Below are 16,985 nucleotides of genomic sequence, written 5' to 3'. Positions count from 1 at the left end.
TAAATAACAAATAAATATGTAAAGAGACCACACTGGCCCATAATATGTTTTGAAAGCTCTCAGCTTAAAATGTGAGCAGAAGACTGTTTTCCAGTCCAAAGTTGTTCACTCTAAACTATATTCACATATATTAATTCAGTAAGGGGTCATGCAGATGGGCCGAAAGGAGTGGTCGCTCCAGTGCTGATCGTGCTAGGCCCACAGTGACTGCAAGAGCCTGCTCCTGATGTGGGCTGCCACCACAGTCCAAAATTAGGCTGTCGGCAGGAGCAGATTATATCCACTCTTTTTTGGCTGGTTCTTTTTCATTGACATAGCCTTGACACAGCTTCATGCCACATCTGGGGTGTATAACATGTAAATGCTATGCCCCCAAAGCGACCCAAAGGTGCCGATTTTGGTCTGTCTATTTCAGGCCTGAATCTTCATGGCTATTATTTAAGTCAACTATAGTGCTATACAACTCTCAGCTTAGCCTGGCTACTGGTTTGTGGCAATAAACAGGATAATCATGTGTTTGCTGGGCTCAGCTCCCTGTAAGAAAGTATTTAAAAGTGATAAATAAACATTTTCCAAGGAGATTTGCTAAGGGGCATCTTTCTTCTTCTTCTTCTTCTTCTTCTTCTTCTTCTTCTTCTTCTTCTTCTTTTGATGTCTAGAAGCAAGTTACAGTTTCTCTTACTCTGCAAGCTGTGTGTGAATTGAAAGCATACACATTCTCCAGGGAGAACAGGGTAAATTAATTCGGTCTCCTCACTTCCTTTGTGCCTCTCATTTTTCAGAGTATAAAACAGTAGCAGTACTAGCATAGACAGACAGGGTGATTCAAAACGCATGGTGTAAAAGTAAAGCTGTTCTTATTTGGTTTTGCATCATATCCCCCATTATCTTCTCAAAGGTTAGCTTAAGTGGGGACTTAGGGGCTGTACAGATGGGTGACATCCAGCCACCCCTGTACTGGCCGGATCAGTTCCGCAGTGACTGCATGCCACAGTACCAATCCGGCCGCTGGAAAACACAAAAAGGAGCCTCAGAAATGGGCTCCTTTTTGTGTCCTCTAAAGGGCATCATAGCCATGGCAGTGCAGCTTTGTGATGCCCTTTCGGTACTACATTATCTAGATGCAGCGCCAGGGTTCTGCCATGATGCCATGTGCCAACAAGAAGAGCGTGCAGCATCATGACATGATTGGGCAGAGTCATGGCATCCAGCATGCTGATGTTGCGCTGTGGCTCTGCTTACAGGCTGGCACAAAGTGCCGGTCTATCTAGCCCCCCCGCACTCTCAGAATACAGAATGAATACAGAACTGCAGCCTAAACAAATAATAATATTCTGATAATTAAAAGTATAACATTGTTTTAAAAGATTTCAAATGAACTGCAAAAACTAAAAAAGCTCTTTGATTTAAAGAACAAAGCTACTTGAGATTATTGATAATTAAAGATCACATTAAACCCTGTATATTTTATTTCTCAGTCTCTTACTTTGTCATAACTTCCACTCTCGCTGCTGTTGTGATTGGTAGCTCTGTGTGGAAGGCCAAGCCTTGTTTGCTCTGTGCTGCCATCTTTGTTTGTTTGTGTCCTGTCAGAATTCCATAGCTCAAAACGTGACGGAGGCAAGAAAGGTGGAATTACAGCCTTCAGTTTGTCATTAGGTAATCTTGTAAATGGAGCCCCACTTCTTAACTGTTCAGGGAAAATGCAAAGGAATAAAAGGTTAACAAAAGATTTTTCATACTGATAGCCAAGAAAATAAAGCCATGAATTACAAAATGGTAGTTATGGATAATTAGAACTGAAAAATCCTGTTTAGGAATCAATCAGTCAGTCAATCAATCCACATATAGTCAATCAGAACTTCGGTCTATATATCTTGAAGAGGAATATATTAATATCACTTACTTTTCTAGCTAGCGTCATAGCAAATTCTATCTATTTGATTGCATCAGTTTTACAAGTCTAAAGATCCTCATGATAAATCATATCATTCATTCAACTCATTCATTACATTCTACTCTGCTCTAGAGAGAAACTGAAATGACAGTTTGGCAGATACCATCTCAGCCAGCACTTATCAATCTCTGCAGTTTTAGGAAATGGATTCCTCCAAATCCAAACTGCAAAGGAACTGATGTTTTCTCTCCCCACCATGGTTGCTGTCACACTGCAGAATTAATGCAGTTTGACACTGCTTTAACTCAGTGGTGTCACTTGGTGTGGTAACTCATGGAGTCACCCCCCCCCCAATTTACCTCCTCCCATTTCACACCATACAGAATCCTTAGTAATGCTTTTTTGCACTAATGTTACTCATAAATCATAATCCCCATATACCACCGAGTGTAATGCTAATAATTGTGACATAAACAACTAACAAAATTAAAATTATATCTTCACATTACAATATCATATGCACAACCTAATTGTATTCACATAAACATAGTAAATATTTTGTTAACATGTGATGTTTTAAAGAACATTTAAAAAGAATAAAAATGTGTTAATTTTTTAAAAAAATTAAAAAAAATAAATTTTAAAATCTGGAATTTGAAATTTTAATTTAAAAAAATTCTGGGGCCTCTCCTTTCTCCTCCCACTGAGCTTTACCCCACTCCCACAACCTCTTAAAGCATTTTAAAGGGAAGCAGGTGAATGCCACAGCCCATTTCTGCCAAAAGGCAGGTGTCTGAAGAGCAGTGGTATCACACACACCCCTTAGGGTGTCACCTGGTGTGGTCTACACCCCCTGCACCCCCAAGTGATGCCACTGCTTTAACTGCCTTGGCTCCATCCTATGGAATCCTGGGATTTATAATCTGTTGTGGCACCAGAACTCTTTGACAGAGAATTGAGCCATGACAGTTAAAGCAGTGTCAAACTGCATTAGTTCTGCTAATGTCATCACTGTGCCTGCCATCCCCAGACTACCACCACTCATTGGGTGAAAAACCTGGCAAGAAACTGACCATCAGAAGATCTCTGAGGCACTCTCGTTTCCCAAAAAAGGGGACCTACTAAGTTGAAAGTGGCATTGTCTCTAGCAAATTGATTATTTTGCTTAGTCTATGGTGGTCCAAGGAACAAAAGTTTCTCACTCTTCAAAGTCTCCAGCCACTGGCCAAACTGAAAGGGTGGCAAGGCATATCCTTAAATTACACTCAATACTCTACTCAAATGTGGCTTTCTAGGCCACTAGTTCCCACTCCAAACTACCTAAACCATGTAGCAACTTTTCCCTCTCATTATACAGAAAGAATGCTATAACTTTTATCAAAAATATTACAAGTATTTCTTGTCAGGACAAACATCATGTCTTATATCTGATAATAAGCTACTGTTAATAACAACATTCATTTGTGATCAAAAATTTCTTAGGCAAGAGTTGGTGGACAATTTGCCAAACACTTGGTACAGAAAGAGTACATTCTGACTTACCACTGTTGTCAATAATTCAGTGTCCTTTCCTGCTTTTGTGACTCCTATACCTGAACAAAGAAAGGAAGTGGCCACCCATTAACAGTATTACTCTTAACAGATCAAATAATCTATCTTAAATTATATAGTGTCATTATTTCTCCTGGGAAAATAAAGGATTTTTGCCCATAGTGCAACTACTGGTTTCTGAAAATTTGAAACCTCCCTTATTCATTTTTATACTTGCAGATGTAAAATATATAATATAAAATATATATCGTAAAACACACAGTTTCCCAAGACATCTAAACAGGTTTCTTTAAAGTACAATGGGTTGGACCATGCCTTCTTCTCACTAACGTTTAGTTTAAACAAAGCTTTTGACCTGACATTTCCCTAACTAGTGTAGATACTGGATGGGGCTGAAGATAAACGACACTTATTTTCTTTGTGCTATGGTATTCAAAACACTTTCCCCACCCCTTTGCTTCTATCTGCACACCACCAAACGGCAATTAAACTTACAAAAAGGGTTCTACTTGTATGAACATGATTTTTTAATAATCTTGGGAGGTTGTGGAATGGAAGCTACCACCTCTTTGAATAACAGCAACTAGGTTTATTTGCGGAAAGGCCCTGTTTTGTGTGTTTGGAAGCTTTTCTTCTTTTGGGGTGGGTGATGGTAAGCTTAATTACAATAATGGAGGGAGCAGCTATTGTAAGCCGCCTCGATCCTGTTGGAGAAGCGGGGTAAAAATAAAATGTCTAGTCTATTCTATATGCTCCAGCCTGTGAACTAGTTGTTTCCTGATCCTGGCATAGTGAAAAATTATGGTTTCCCATTACAAAAATTAGATTTTTTTTATTATATGATATACATATCCAGCCTTTCTTAACCAATCACATCATTTAAACAGGTTTTCACATAAATCTAATGAATATACAATAGCATATTTTAAAATAGCTTCCAACAGCTTTGGACATATTCATATCAGTTTGACTATATGTGTGAATATGAATATGTAAAGACCTAAGTATATTTTATTTGTTTGTTTTTACCATTAGACTTGCTCTTTGTTGTCCAAGCTGCAATGGCATCATGATTTAAAGCACTGTCACTTTGATCTGTGGCCTTCATTGTACAATCAAATGGTGATTTAGACTCTTCTGGAAAAGGCATAGATGGATTTATGGAAAATCCATGATTCAAAGTTTGGGTTAACTTCAGCTTCCGAAACCTATTAGACATCCTGCTCCACCATGACTGGAAAAGAAAAAACAATTATGGATTGTTTTCTTTTATATACCACTATAAATAATTAGCACAATTATTTATGGAATTGATTAACTTTTAAAAAAACTAGCAACCAAAAAGCTTTTGGGAAAACAAACTCAGGCTGAATCCAGAGAAAATGGAGGTACTAGCGATAGGAACCCCAGGCCCAGGCAGGGAAATTTGTCAACCTGTCCTGGATGGGGTCACACTTCCCCTAGAAGACTAAGTTCACAGCTTGGGAGTACTCCTAGATTCATCCTTACAGCTGTCATCTCAAGTTGATGCGACAGCCAAGAGTGCTTGTTATCAAATTCAGTTGATATGCCAGCTGCACCCCTTCCTGGACCAAAGGGACCATGAAGCAGTGGTAGTACATGCACTTGTAACCTCTCGTCTTGATTTCTGTAATGCGCTCTACATGGGGCTACCCTTGTGCCAAGTTCGGAAGCTTCAACTGGTCCAAAATATGGCAGCCAGACTGGTCACTGGTACTTCCAGGTCTGACCACATAACACCTGTATTAAAATCACTTCACTGGCTGCCAATCAGCGTCCAAGCACAGTACAAGGTGTTGGTTTTCATCTTTAAAGCCTTACATGGTTTGGGCTACTTGCGGGAACTCCTCTCCCTACATAATCTGCCCCGCACTCAGAACATCTGGGAAGAATCTATTGGAAATACAAATGACCAGATTGGTTACGACTTCCCAAAGAACTTTCACTGCTGCTGCCCCTAAATTGTGGAATGGCCTGCCGGAAGAGATCCATCTTATTACGACCTTGGATGCTTTTAAGAAGGCAGTCAAGATAGAGCTCTTCTGGCGGGCCTATCCATCCGAATCTGTTTAGGATATCAATCTTTGACAATGAGTCTGCACAATTCTACTGTTATAAAACTGTTGCATTATGATAAATTAGCTTTTAATTGATATTATTATTGTTGATATTAATTACTGAATTGGATTTATTCCATTTTATTGATTGTATTTGTATGTTTTTATTGGGTTATAACCCCGCCTCAATCCACAAGGAGAGGCGAGGAAATATAAATAAAATTATTATTATTATTATTATTATTATTATTGGAAGCATTAATATTCCCTTTTCCTGTGTTGTAAATCTAATGAGAAAGGTGATTGTTCATTTCCCTCCTTAGACCACTATTCATGGGGAAGAAAAGATTTTACCTGGGAACTAGGTAAAATGAACTGCCACACTGGTATAGCTACAGAACTTTGTCTGGGAAATAATCTTAACTGTTAATCTTCCAGGTTAGCATTCTCTGAAGGTGCCAGCCACAGATGCTGGCGAAACATCAGGAATAAACTGTTATAGAACGTGACCACATAGCCCGAAAAACCCACAAAAAATTATGGATGCCGGCCATGAAAGCCTTCGACTTCACAATCTTAACTGTCGTCAGTTCAAAAGAAACTCCATTTTGTGCTGAACAACAAGTTGCTCATACTGTTTATACTTTGCTTCACTCTACAGCTTTACTTGAGCCAGGGGAAAGAAGCCCATCAGCCTAATGTATGATATGATTCTTGCTAAACTGTTAACTGCAATATCATACTCATGCCACCCACAATGATGGCGGTGGTGCACTGAAACAGAGAGTAGACTAAGAGGTTTTTTTCTCTAAGCCAGATTCCACAGTGGGCAGAAGTAAAGCAGTGGAACCCTGCTGTTAGATTCCCTTGTTCAAGGCCTGTTGAGATAAAATGTATGAAATATGTTTACTTTCAATCCTCCCTTGTCATCAGGTAACACTGGAATATCCACTGATTGCTTATTTCTTGAAGAAGCTATGGTTGCTTTGTTGTTCTGTTTATTCTTTTCTTTGTCTACTTGCATGCAGGCAGAAGCTAGCAACCGCACAAGTTCTGCATCTGAAAAATCCACACACAATGAGCTTGAAATTAGTTCTGTACTTCAAACACATTAGTAAAAACAAAACTCTTTTTTTTAAAATGAAAACCCTACATGCTAAAGAGAGACAAAAATACCTGGATCATTCAGAAGCATTATCAGATCAAAAGCTGTATATCCATTTTTAGCACGTAGGTTGACATCAGCTCCTTGATTTAATAAATACTTAACAACTTCTTTATTTCTATTAAAGAAAACAAAATGTAAGTCATATGCATATATTAAACACAATTTAGAATAGGTTACTAGAAAGAACTGAGCACTGCCTACTCTACCTTCTAATTCTTCCCAAACTTTGCCTATTTGTTTTTTTATTACCAACAAACTTTTTTTGTACTGTACTAAGAATCTTGTAGTGGCCAAAATCACAGTTGTTTTGGCTTGCAGGTCAGGGTTATCATTAGTATTGTTAAGAATTATTTAATACAGTCAAGCCTCAAATGTTGCAATGTCTCACTCACAGTTGTTATCACGTGTCTATTTTTTTGGCAGAATGATTCTCATCCATGCAGACAAAATTTTCCTCTTTTCCAGCTTTCGCTCTGTCCTGCATTTTCATCCCAGGGAATCTTTCTTGGGATGGTCATACATTTAGCAGTAGTGGAGCTTCCTTAGTTCAAAGTACAAAAAACAACAATAAAATTACCCATGATAGGTAGCCTGCATTAGTGCTGTCCAACCATGAACATTATCTTGTTTGTCAATATCCACATTCCTTGAAATAAGTAGCTGTACAAGGGATAATTGTCCAGTTACAGCTGCAATCATGAGTGGGGAAGCACCATCATCATTAATGACATTGGCTTGTGCTGGGTCTTCATCAGTAATCTCTTTAACCAGCTGAAAGTTCCCTATAGAGACAGTTAACACAGAGGAACAGATAAAGATTTCAGGCAGTAAAACAACAGTATACTTTCAGTATTGGTGAAAATTTAACAACAGTGTAATTTAAACAATACGAAAAAGTTCAAAGACATAGCCATGTTAGTCTGGAAAACCAGTGTGCAAAGAGATCTTGTAGCACCTTTGAGGCTAACTGAAAGAAAGAAAAACTGATAGCATGGGTTTCCACAGACTTGAGTCTACTTCCTCAGATGCATGTTCAAGTCTATGAAAGCTCATGTTACCAACTTCTTTTTTTTTCAGTTAGTCTCAAAGGTGCTACAAGATCCCTTTGCAATATGAAAGAGAATACAAGCAAAATGTATCAGAAGACAAAACATTCTGGTGAGTTCAGGATGAATTACAGTACCACCCCTGTATCCAAGGCAGTTACATTCCCAAGTGAACCCTATATTTCTGGTGGAATCTGACCACAGAGTAATGCTAGTGGATCTCCAGATGGCTAAAGAGATTTTTTTTTTGACAGAAGTAAGTGAAACCACAATTATGGGTCCTGTGAATACAGGGGTTATACTGTAATCTAAATCTAACATCCTCTTGTAGTCACTGGCTCACCTGGTCCGAAATATTATTTTGAATAGTCCAACAAAGGAGGGTAGCCTACTGTAGTTGTAGAGATCTATGAAGCAGAAGCAGTAGTGAATGTTGGCTTGTAGATCAGTGGGCAGATGAATCAGGGTTTAACTACAAATTTTAAAAACCCTATCCAAGGTGCTAAATTCAATTGCCCTCAAATAGGTTCGAAACCATGAATGGTTTCTTTAAATTTAGACTAAAACCTCGAACAGATTCACTACTCCACTGACACTGGAGCCACTAGCTGCCACTGAGTAGAAGGTAGCAGCCAAAGAAATGGCAGGATGGACTGTGAAAGCTGAAATGGTAGAGGGAATAGTCTACATGAAAAATTGAAAGAGGAGAGGGCCAGAGAGAAATGCCTAAAGGGAAGGAAAATGTATGAGAGGAAGATAGAGAAAAAAGCTGAGCTAACAAGGAGATACAGAAACAAGAATGAGAAGTGTTCATGATGATTTGAAAAAGCCAGCTACAAACCACTAGTATACAGTTGACCTTCCATAACAATTCTGCATCCATGAATTCAACCATCCACAACTTGAAAATATTCCCCCCAAAATTAAAAAAAAAGTATACCTTGGTTTTGGCTTTTATATAGGGACACCATTTTACTACACCACTGTATATAAAGGGACTTGAGCATCCAACAATTTTGGTATCCACAGAGACTCTGGGAACCAAATCTCAGCTGATACCAAGGGCTTAATGTACTTCTAGAAACTTGTAGTAACTTTATCTTAAATGGACCAGATGTATGTTTTTAAAATACCTTACCCATCTTCAAAGCATGGAAGATATCAGGTTGCCGCTTCTGTTTATCTGGTAGAGAGAGTGGAGGAGAAAAATGTAGAATGTAAAACATATCTGTAATCTGTGCTATAACAGCAGGAAATATTTTAATACAAGTATTTTAAATACAGTATTCCATTTTGCTTCAGCATTTGCATTTGAATGTCCAAATAACCAAAGACCAAAGTGGTACAAGAACAGGCCAAACCCTGAGGTATATTCCAACTATAAAGCCATTCTGATGCCATTAATTGGGAAAAGAGGGCTGGGAGGAAGGGAAGGGGTCATGTGGGTTGGCAGGCTCAGGTCTTTGGAGGTTCAGCTACTTCACAACCCAGAACACCAGAGAACCTTGCTTTAGTCAGCTTCCTTGTCCTAGAATTCAGTATGAACGTTGCCTGTAAAGTCAGCAACTTGGTTGGGCCCCCGAATCCACTTTTGTTCCCCAAGACTTGCATGACCTGCCTCATCCACCCCCTCCACTCATCCACATCTTCCTGACTCTGAACTCCTGAACTCTGGTAGCAAATTATGCTGCTGGATTTTAGTACCAAATTCAGCAAAGCCAGTAGAAGGACAATTTGTATACTTGTAACTGTAGTTCTTTAAGTGGTTCTCTGTGAACTCACACAAATGGGTTATCCTGCACATGCGCAGTTCCTCTTTTGGATCATTCTATAGCGTTCTGAAAAGTTTTGGTAGCAGCCCTGCCCACCTCCAGCAGCCCTATATCAGCGGCTTCTCTCTGAAACCTGCCAGTTCCATAGGACACCGATCCAGTCATCCATGTGAATCTGCAAGATACAACAAGGGGAGGACACACGGGGTTGTGTAAGTTAAGAGACAACCACTCAAAGAACTACAGTTACAGGTATGCAACCTGTCCTTCTTCATGGTCTCTGTGACTCACACAAATGGGAGACTAGCAAGCTACAAGAAGTAGGAAGCAGGAGCATCGGCACAAACAATCAAACTTTACTGGAAAACATGTATCTGGTCAGCATGCATAAACACAACAACCCCCGGTCCAAATGTTATAAAACAAAATGTACAAGTCTACACCCCTCAAATCCAAAATTGGTCTGAGATCACCATCTTTACTGGTGATGATAAAAACATAAGGAACCCACCCGCAAACATAACTTGCAGAGGGGAACAGGCTCAATGGCTCCTTTTTGCAAGAAGGTGTCTGCTTCTTAGAATGACGGAAGGAGCTGTGGACTAGAAGAGCCCTGTTGGAGGATAAGACTCAAATTCTCCTTACAAACCTGTGATGATGGAGCTCCAAACTTGATGCAGTCAATAGTGGAACTGAGAAGAAAGCATTGGAGGTGTGGTGGATAAAGGCTCCAGCATATTCTGGATGGACAGCAGGATGGAAGGTGGAAGTTTGGCTGTCAAGGTGTCATGTGACAGAAAGTCAAAGTCAACACTTAGAAATGTCAGTAGGCTTTTTCTTCTTCTGGCTGTATTTGAATTTCTGACTTCCAAGTAAATGAGCCACGGAAGCAGCCAGTTGAAAACTGAGCCAAAATCTAAAGCTTTGCAAGGGCTGTCCATACTTGTATTTCCCATATCAATGGCTGTCCATACAAGGGCTGTCCATACTTGTATTTCCCATATCAAAAACCTGGAAAACTTGTCCACAGGCGTAGAGTGCAGGCAGAGTAAAGCTTTCGACTGGGCAGCATTGACAATGACTGTACTGTATTTGGTTTTGGATTTTGCCCCAGAGGAGGAGTGTTTGAATCTACTGTACCTTATAGTCTCTAACTTGCTCAATGTGGATGGAATAGACATTGGCATTGATCAAGACTTCCTGATGATTTACATAAGATATGGAAGCACTGGTAAGGCAGCAAGAGTAGTGGCTTGCAATTAACTTCTCTGAAAAACCTGATCTTAATTGTTGTTAGTGGTTCTTGTACTTTGATGTCAAAAGATTTGGCCATGCACAGCATTTGATTGATAAATATCTTAATATCACCAGTTGGAGAATAGGGGTCCATGTTACCCAGCTCATTGGAAGACTTCCTGGGCGGTACTATCAGACTCCGAATCAGATCCCAACCCAAAAGTCTCAGATGTTGAGGAAAGACAGACAGTCTGGCTAGCAACAGTTGAAGTTGAAGGAGCAGACATCTCTTTTATATTCAAAGCTGCATCCTGGGACAGAATTATAAGGACAGAGTCTGATCCTGGGACATGCCATTCTTGTTGGAAGTATCATCCACTGATGCATGTCCCTGCTGGTCAGAGGAAATGACAGCAGAATGCATGGTGTTTGAATGCCTCCTCCTGCACTTTGAGTGATGTGTTGAAGCAGCCTCATTCCTATAGCGGTAAGTATATTGCCCAGAATTACTGTTACTGGTGGAAGGCTTCCATCAGAATAATAAGATTCTCATGAAGGGGATCTATATCTGTAATAGCCATGATATCTTCGGCTATGGACAACTCGCTGAGGGAACTGATGATGTCATCTGCTTGGGTAGTACCGATACAATAAGGTGGAGGTCGGAACCAGAATGTGACTTGGAACAGTAGCAACATCGATGTCAATGTGAAGATGGAATTGTAGCAAGAGACTTTGTATAAACCAAAGTCTGAACAGGATAAGGAGAAGCTGCTACTCTAATGACAGAAGACTCCTGTATTTCTCCCTCTGAAACATGGTCATCTGACTTTCCATCGAGTAGGAATGGTCTCCATAACCACAGTACACTGTTTTGGAGAAGATGACAAAGGAGAAACCACAGACTCTTGAAACACAATCTCAGATGCAACCTTCTGGAGAGGGCTAAACGACTCAGCAACCATATTAGCCTCCACAGCTGAATGCAAAAAAGAAGGTTGAGGAGAGGAGTGCTCCTTTGATCTCTTCTTCTTGTGCTTCACCACTGTCTTCACCTCCACATCAAGAGAACTGTCAGAGGCCAATGGTCGATGATGACACATTTCATCAGTACAATTTCTGGGTTTTTTAGTGAGTGGACACATGGTCTCCGACAAAGTACATTTCACCTTATGTTTGGAGGGACTGACGTCCATTGGAACCAAGGCTGACATCCATTGGAACCAAGCAGCCACAAGAACAAAGTTTTCAGCACGCATCCCCCTGAGAGGAAGAGCCAAACATACCAATATCTACCCCTGCAGAGAGACACCAGGACTCTTCTGGACAACCTACCTGGACCGAAGACTTATCTGTGAATGACTTGGACTGGACTGGACTACCTCTGTTTCTCAGTTGAAGTATTGGCAAGCTCAGACACATCCTCTTTCTCCTTAAAATCTCTGGGACACTGAGCCTTCTGGTTAGCTTCCCAAGGGCGAAACAGAACAACCTTGGCATGGAATCTTAATGCTGCATTCAACACACTTCTTGAAAGAAGCCAGTGGTGCTGAGAAAGCCTGGAGGGCTAGTGTGACTAGAAAGCCAACACTGACGATTGATGTCTTCAGAAAGAAGTATTCCAATTCAAAGTATATGAATGCTGTTCCTGATGAGGCAGCTGCAGCAGCCAACAAAAAGCAACAGCTGGGTTTTGGTGGCAAGTCCTTTATATAGGACTGCCAGGGGTGGACAAGGCTACTAACAAAACTCTTTAAAACATTGTAGAATGCTCTGAAAGAGGCACTGCGCAGGCACAGAATAACTCATTTGTGTGAGTCACAGAGACCATGAAGAAGAAATCATGATGCTGAATTTTGGCAGCAAACTCAGTAAAGCCAATAGGGCAAGAAAAACCCAGCAGCAAGCTGCAAAACAAAACCAAGATTAAAGCTAATATTTACTGCCAATGTTTTGGGTTTTTTAAAAAAGTGCTGTGGAGATGCATATAGCCCTCAGACCACATGCCATACAGAAAATACTTGCTATCAACTTCGGTTGATACGCCGATTGCGACCCTACCTGGACCGAAGGGACCTTGAAACAGTGGTACACGCACTGGTAACCTCTCGTCTAGACTTCTGTAATGCGCTCTACATGAGGCTACCCTTGTACCAAGTTCAGAAGCTTCAATTAGTACAAAATATGGCAGCCAGACTGGTCACTGGTTCTTCAAGGTTTGACCATATAACACCTATTTTGAAAGATCTTCACAGGTTCTCTATTAGCTTCCAGGCACAATACAAGGTGTTGGTTATGACCTATAAAGCCCTATATGGCTTGGGTCCGAGTTACTTGCGGGACCGCCTCTCCCCATACAATCCACCCTGCACCCTTAGAACATCAGGCAAGAAGTTATTGGAAACTACGAACCTCAAATATGCTTCCACTTCACAAAGAGCCTTTTCAGTAAGGGCTCCGAGATTGTGGAATAGCCTTCCTGAGGATATTCGATTGGCACCCTCACTAGAGATATCCATGAAAGCAGTGAAAACCGAACTATTTTGCCAAGCATATCCAGATATGTTATAAGAAAATAACTGACATGCCCCTGAATTGAGATGCTGCTTAATTCCCAATTGTACTGTATTATGTATTGTATGGTTATTCTTAACCATTAATTAATATGTTGGTTTTAATCTTTATAATGGGTTAGAGAATTTTAATTATATGTACTGTGATTTTATTAGTCTAAGCCCTCTTCGATCCAAATGGGAGAGGTGGGGAAACACAAATAAAATATTTATTATTTATTTTTTATTTATTAAAAGACCTGGAAGAGGCTAGAGATAAGGCTGCACTTTATTTTAATTCTGAACAGGAGAAACAGATGGCCCTAGACTAACTAAGATGGGTTCGGCATTGTGCTGCAGGGTGTGGAGAATCACACTGGATTTTATTGAAAATGTTCATTTACCAAGGCACAGCAAGCTTTACCAGAAACCATAGGCCATGTAGAAATGTGTGTTGCAGCCCACATAGAAATCTAGTCCTATATACCTGTGAGCCATCTTTTGTATTAACGAAGCCTTGCTGGATCAGTGAGAAGGCAGGAGAAGAGGAGAAGCGTCAATATGGATGAAGGCAGAGATTCTGATTGCAGAGATGAAAAGAATAAAAGAGTAAGCTGAAAGAGAAAAAGACATAAAGGTTTGCCTTTAAGAATGTTATCAGCATGCATGCCATGGGGAAAAGATAGAAGGCACTGCTTAGATGCCAAGGTCTGATGTAGTACACTATCCATTTTAGATTGGTGCCATTTCCTCCTTTCTTAACAATACACTGTCTATATTTTGCTTTAAGGAACAAAGGAATCTGACTTATACTTCAACAGATTTATTGTCCATCCAGTTCAGTACTGTTCACACTAACTGAAGTAGCTGGACAGGAGCCTTTTTTCAACTCTACCTTGAGATGCCAGGGTTGAATGTGAAACCATCTGAATACAAAGCACATATCATTAAACTATAGACTTTTCCCTTAAATCAGTGATTAGATGGATGTAATCAGTATCTGATTTACAGCTTATGTCCATTGTCAAAGATGTAGTCTGAGCACAATTACTACCTTGACACAATGCTACATCTTCTTTTCCTCAAGCTCCACATTTTCTTTAAAAACTGTCCACGTATTATTGCCATGGAAACAATGCACTAAAAAGAGGAAGGAAAGGGGAAAAACAGGAATTATGCCCCACCATTAAAGATAGCTGGTTTGCATGAGCTTTTCTGTATATAAACCCACTTCTTCAGATGCATATGAACCAGTTAGTCTTATAGATGCGGCCACGTTCCTTTTTTTTTCTCCTCCTCCCTTCCTCTTTTTTACGCTACAAATAACATAGCTACTTCTTTGAAAAGTACCCTAAAAGAGAGCTTTGGGTGTTGCTTTTTTAAAAAAAAAGAAATAGATAAAGAACAAAAAGGAACAAAAGCAAAACTGAGACTAAAAATAATTGATTTACTTCCATCAGTTATGGTAGTTGGACTTCATGCCTAAATGCTCTGATCCTGCAATCCTTTGAAAAAGGGAAAGCCTTGAAGTTCAAATGGCAGTGACATCACTAGGGTTGGTGTCATCTGTGCGATAACTCATGGTATCACCCCCATGGAGTGGAAAGGGCTGATGGGCAATGACTGCAGCAGAGTATCTCACCGTGCCTTCCCTCCCACTGCTTTGCCCGCCTGCCTACTCACTGCCTGGCCAGACCCAGAATGGGCTGCTGGGGGGTGGAGGGGAAGGCAGCAGCAGACTCTCCCATCCTCCTTTCCCACCCACTGCTTTGCCACCTGCCTGCCCAGCCAACTGTCCAGCCAGACCTGAAAAGGGCTGCAGGGGGAGGATGGCAGCAGTGGATGTAGTAACAGTGGACTGCCCCAACCTTCCTTCCTTTCTGCTGCCTTGTCTACTCAACCAGCTGGCAAGCCAGACCCAGAAAAATTCAGATCTGGCCAGGTGGCTGGTTGGGTAGAAAGATGAGGCAGCAGGAAGGAAGAGAGGACAGGGAAACTCTCTGCAACAGCAGCAGTGTCTTTCACACCGCACCCCTCCTTTTACAGAGGCATCCTGGTTGGCAGCAGGGGGACTGAGATGGATGATGATTCCCTCTCTTAGCTATCACCTGCTGTAATCTGCACCTCCCTCCCAGTGAGGCCTTTGGCACATGGCATTCCTCTGTCCTGAAAAGCATCTTCATTCAAAAACATCAGGGTCAAGGTCAATGCTGAAGACCTAGAGCTTTCCCCTGCATCATAATGTGATAGAGTCCCATCAAAACTGTGATTGTTACCAATAAAGGGAAAAAAGCTATCCAGTTCATTGTGCATCATGTAAATAAATTTTAGGAGAACAGAATAATAGTAATGGGAATACCTTATCTGTTCTTGACATGAGTTTGTTTGAGAGCTTGGGAATAATTAGTAGAGTAACACAGCTACCTGTGTGTTTTTTGTTTGTTTTTGTAATGAAGAAACTTGCATTTCAAAAACATAATAATGAATGGAAAAGATCTTATAAACTCTCTCTCTCTTTCTTGATGGAATGAGTACTTTTTCCAGCTACTTTTCTGGGCCATTATTAAGTATTTTCAGAGGTATTATGAGAAGAATTTTCAGTGCTATTTCTTTACATTTTTTAATGGACAAAATAATGAAAAGCATAATGTAACATGATGAGTCACCTTTAAAACACGTAACAGTAATGTAGCACAATGGTTCACCGTTAAAACAAGCAACAGCAACATATCAGTTTGTCTTTTTTAAAAAAATAACTGTAATGAGTAATGGGAATTGCTTTTAAAAATAACTTTTCAAGCTCTGTTTTGTTTATAGTTGTCAATAGCTCTGGCCTAAGATTTGTGCCATCTGAGGCACTGGATAAGACAGCATTTCCTCGCTTCACATACAAAAGCCTACCAGACTGGTGGCTGGAGGAAGGATAACATATCAGAGTCTAGGAAAGCAAATGACGAAACCAAGTTAAGCAGGAAATGGGAGCTAGGACTCAAAGAGGCAGTGGTTCAGAGGAATGCAAAGAAGACAAACTGGAGGAAGAAATCTGATAAGAGAAGAAATGTGGGAGGGAGCAATTGCAGAGAAGAGCAGTTTGTCCAGTGAATGGTGTGAGATTTTCAGCTCCAAACATTTCTGATAAACTAGATTCTGATATATTAGATTTGTGTGCCAAGCTGTTATGAAAGGCACAGGAGCAAACCTACAGGAGACAATCCCGCTAGCAGTTAGTTTGCTTTTGAAGTGTGTACAGAGTCACACTGGAGGATCTGACATCACTGATGAGGGTCCTGGTGAAAAACTACTGTTCCCCTCCACAGTTGTCCAGTCTTGACCTAGATGATCCCCTCTTCACCACCTCTTGCCAAGGAAGTCCTGTCATACCTGTCACACTCTCCCTTTGAGGCATAGTGAGACAGGGATTCTTAGACTCAAGAAAATAATAATTAGTGGTATGAGTGTTGAACTACAACTCTTGGAGCCAAGGGTTCAATTCCCCACTCAGCCATGAACCCCACTAGGTGGTCTTGGGCACGTCACACACTCTCAGCCTCAGGGGAAGGCAATGGCAAATCTCCTCCCAACGAATCCTGCCAAGAAAACCTCATAGCAACCTAACTTAGGGTCAGAATAAGTTGGAAACAACTTGAAGGCACACAACAACAACAATGACAAATATACATTATAT

The 16,985-nt window shown here is 40.5% G+C and overlaps 1 protein-coding gene across 1 annotated transcript in view; it reads right to left on the bottom strand.

Moving 5' to 3' along the window:
• ANKS6 (ankyrin repeat and sterile alpha motif domain containing 6) overlaps positions 1-16,985 on the bottom strand; it is a 35,900-nt gene that overhangs the window by 14,321 nt on the left and 4,594 nt on the right. Inside the window, exons 3-9 of the mRNA XM_042464145.1 lie at positions 8,879-8,923; positions 7,272-7,476; positions 6,703-6,809; positions 6,437-6,585; positions 4,478-4,682; positions 3,440-3,489; positions 1,487-1,690 (exon numbers count right to left, since the gene is read on the bottom strand). Coding sequence (XP_042320079.1) covers positions 1,487-1,690; positions 3,440-3,489; positions 4,478-4,682; positions 6,437-6,585; positions 6,703-6,809; positions 7,272-7,476; positions 8,879-8,923 — 965 coding nt within the window. The remainder of the gene's footprint in view (positions 1-1,486; positions 1,691-3,439; positions 3,490-4,477; positions 4,683-6,436; positions 6,586-6,702; positions 6,810-7,271; positions 7,477-8,878; positions 8,924-16,985) is intronic.

The sequence above is a fragment of the Sceloporus undulatus genome, chromosome 4 (assembly GCF_019175285.1).
Source record: "Sceloporus undulatus isolate JIND9_A2432 ecotype Alabama chromosome 4, SceUnd_v1.1, whole genome shotgun sequence".
Taxonomy (NCBI): domain Eukaryota; kingdom Metazoa; phylum Chordata; class Lepidosauria; order Squamata; family Phrynosomatidae; genus Sceloporus; species Sceloporus undulatus.
Note: the sequence above shows the minus strand (reverse complement) of the source record. Positions and strands in the feature narration are given on the sequence as shown.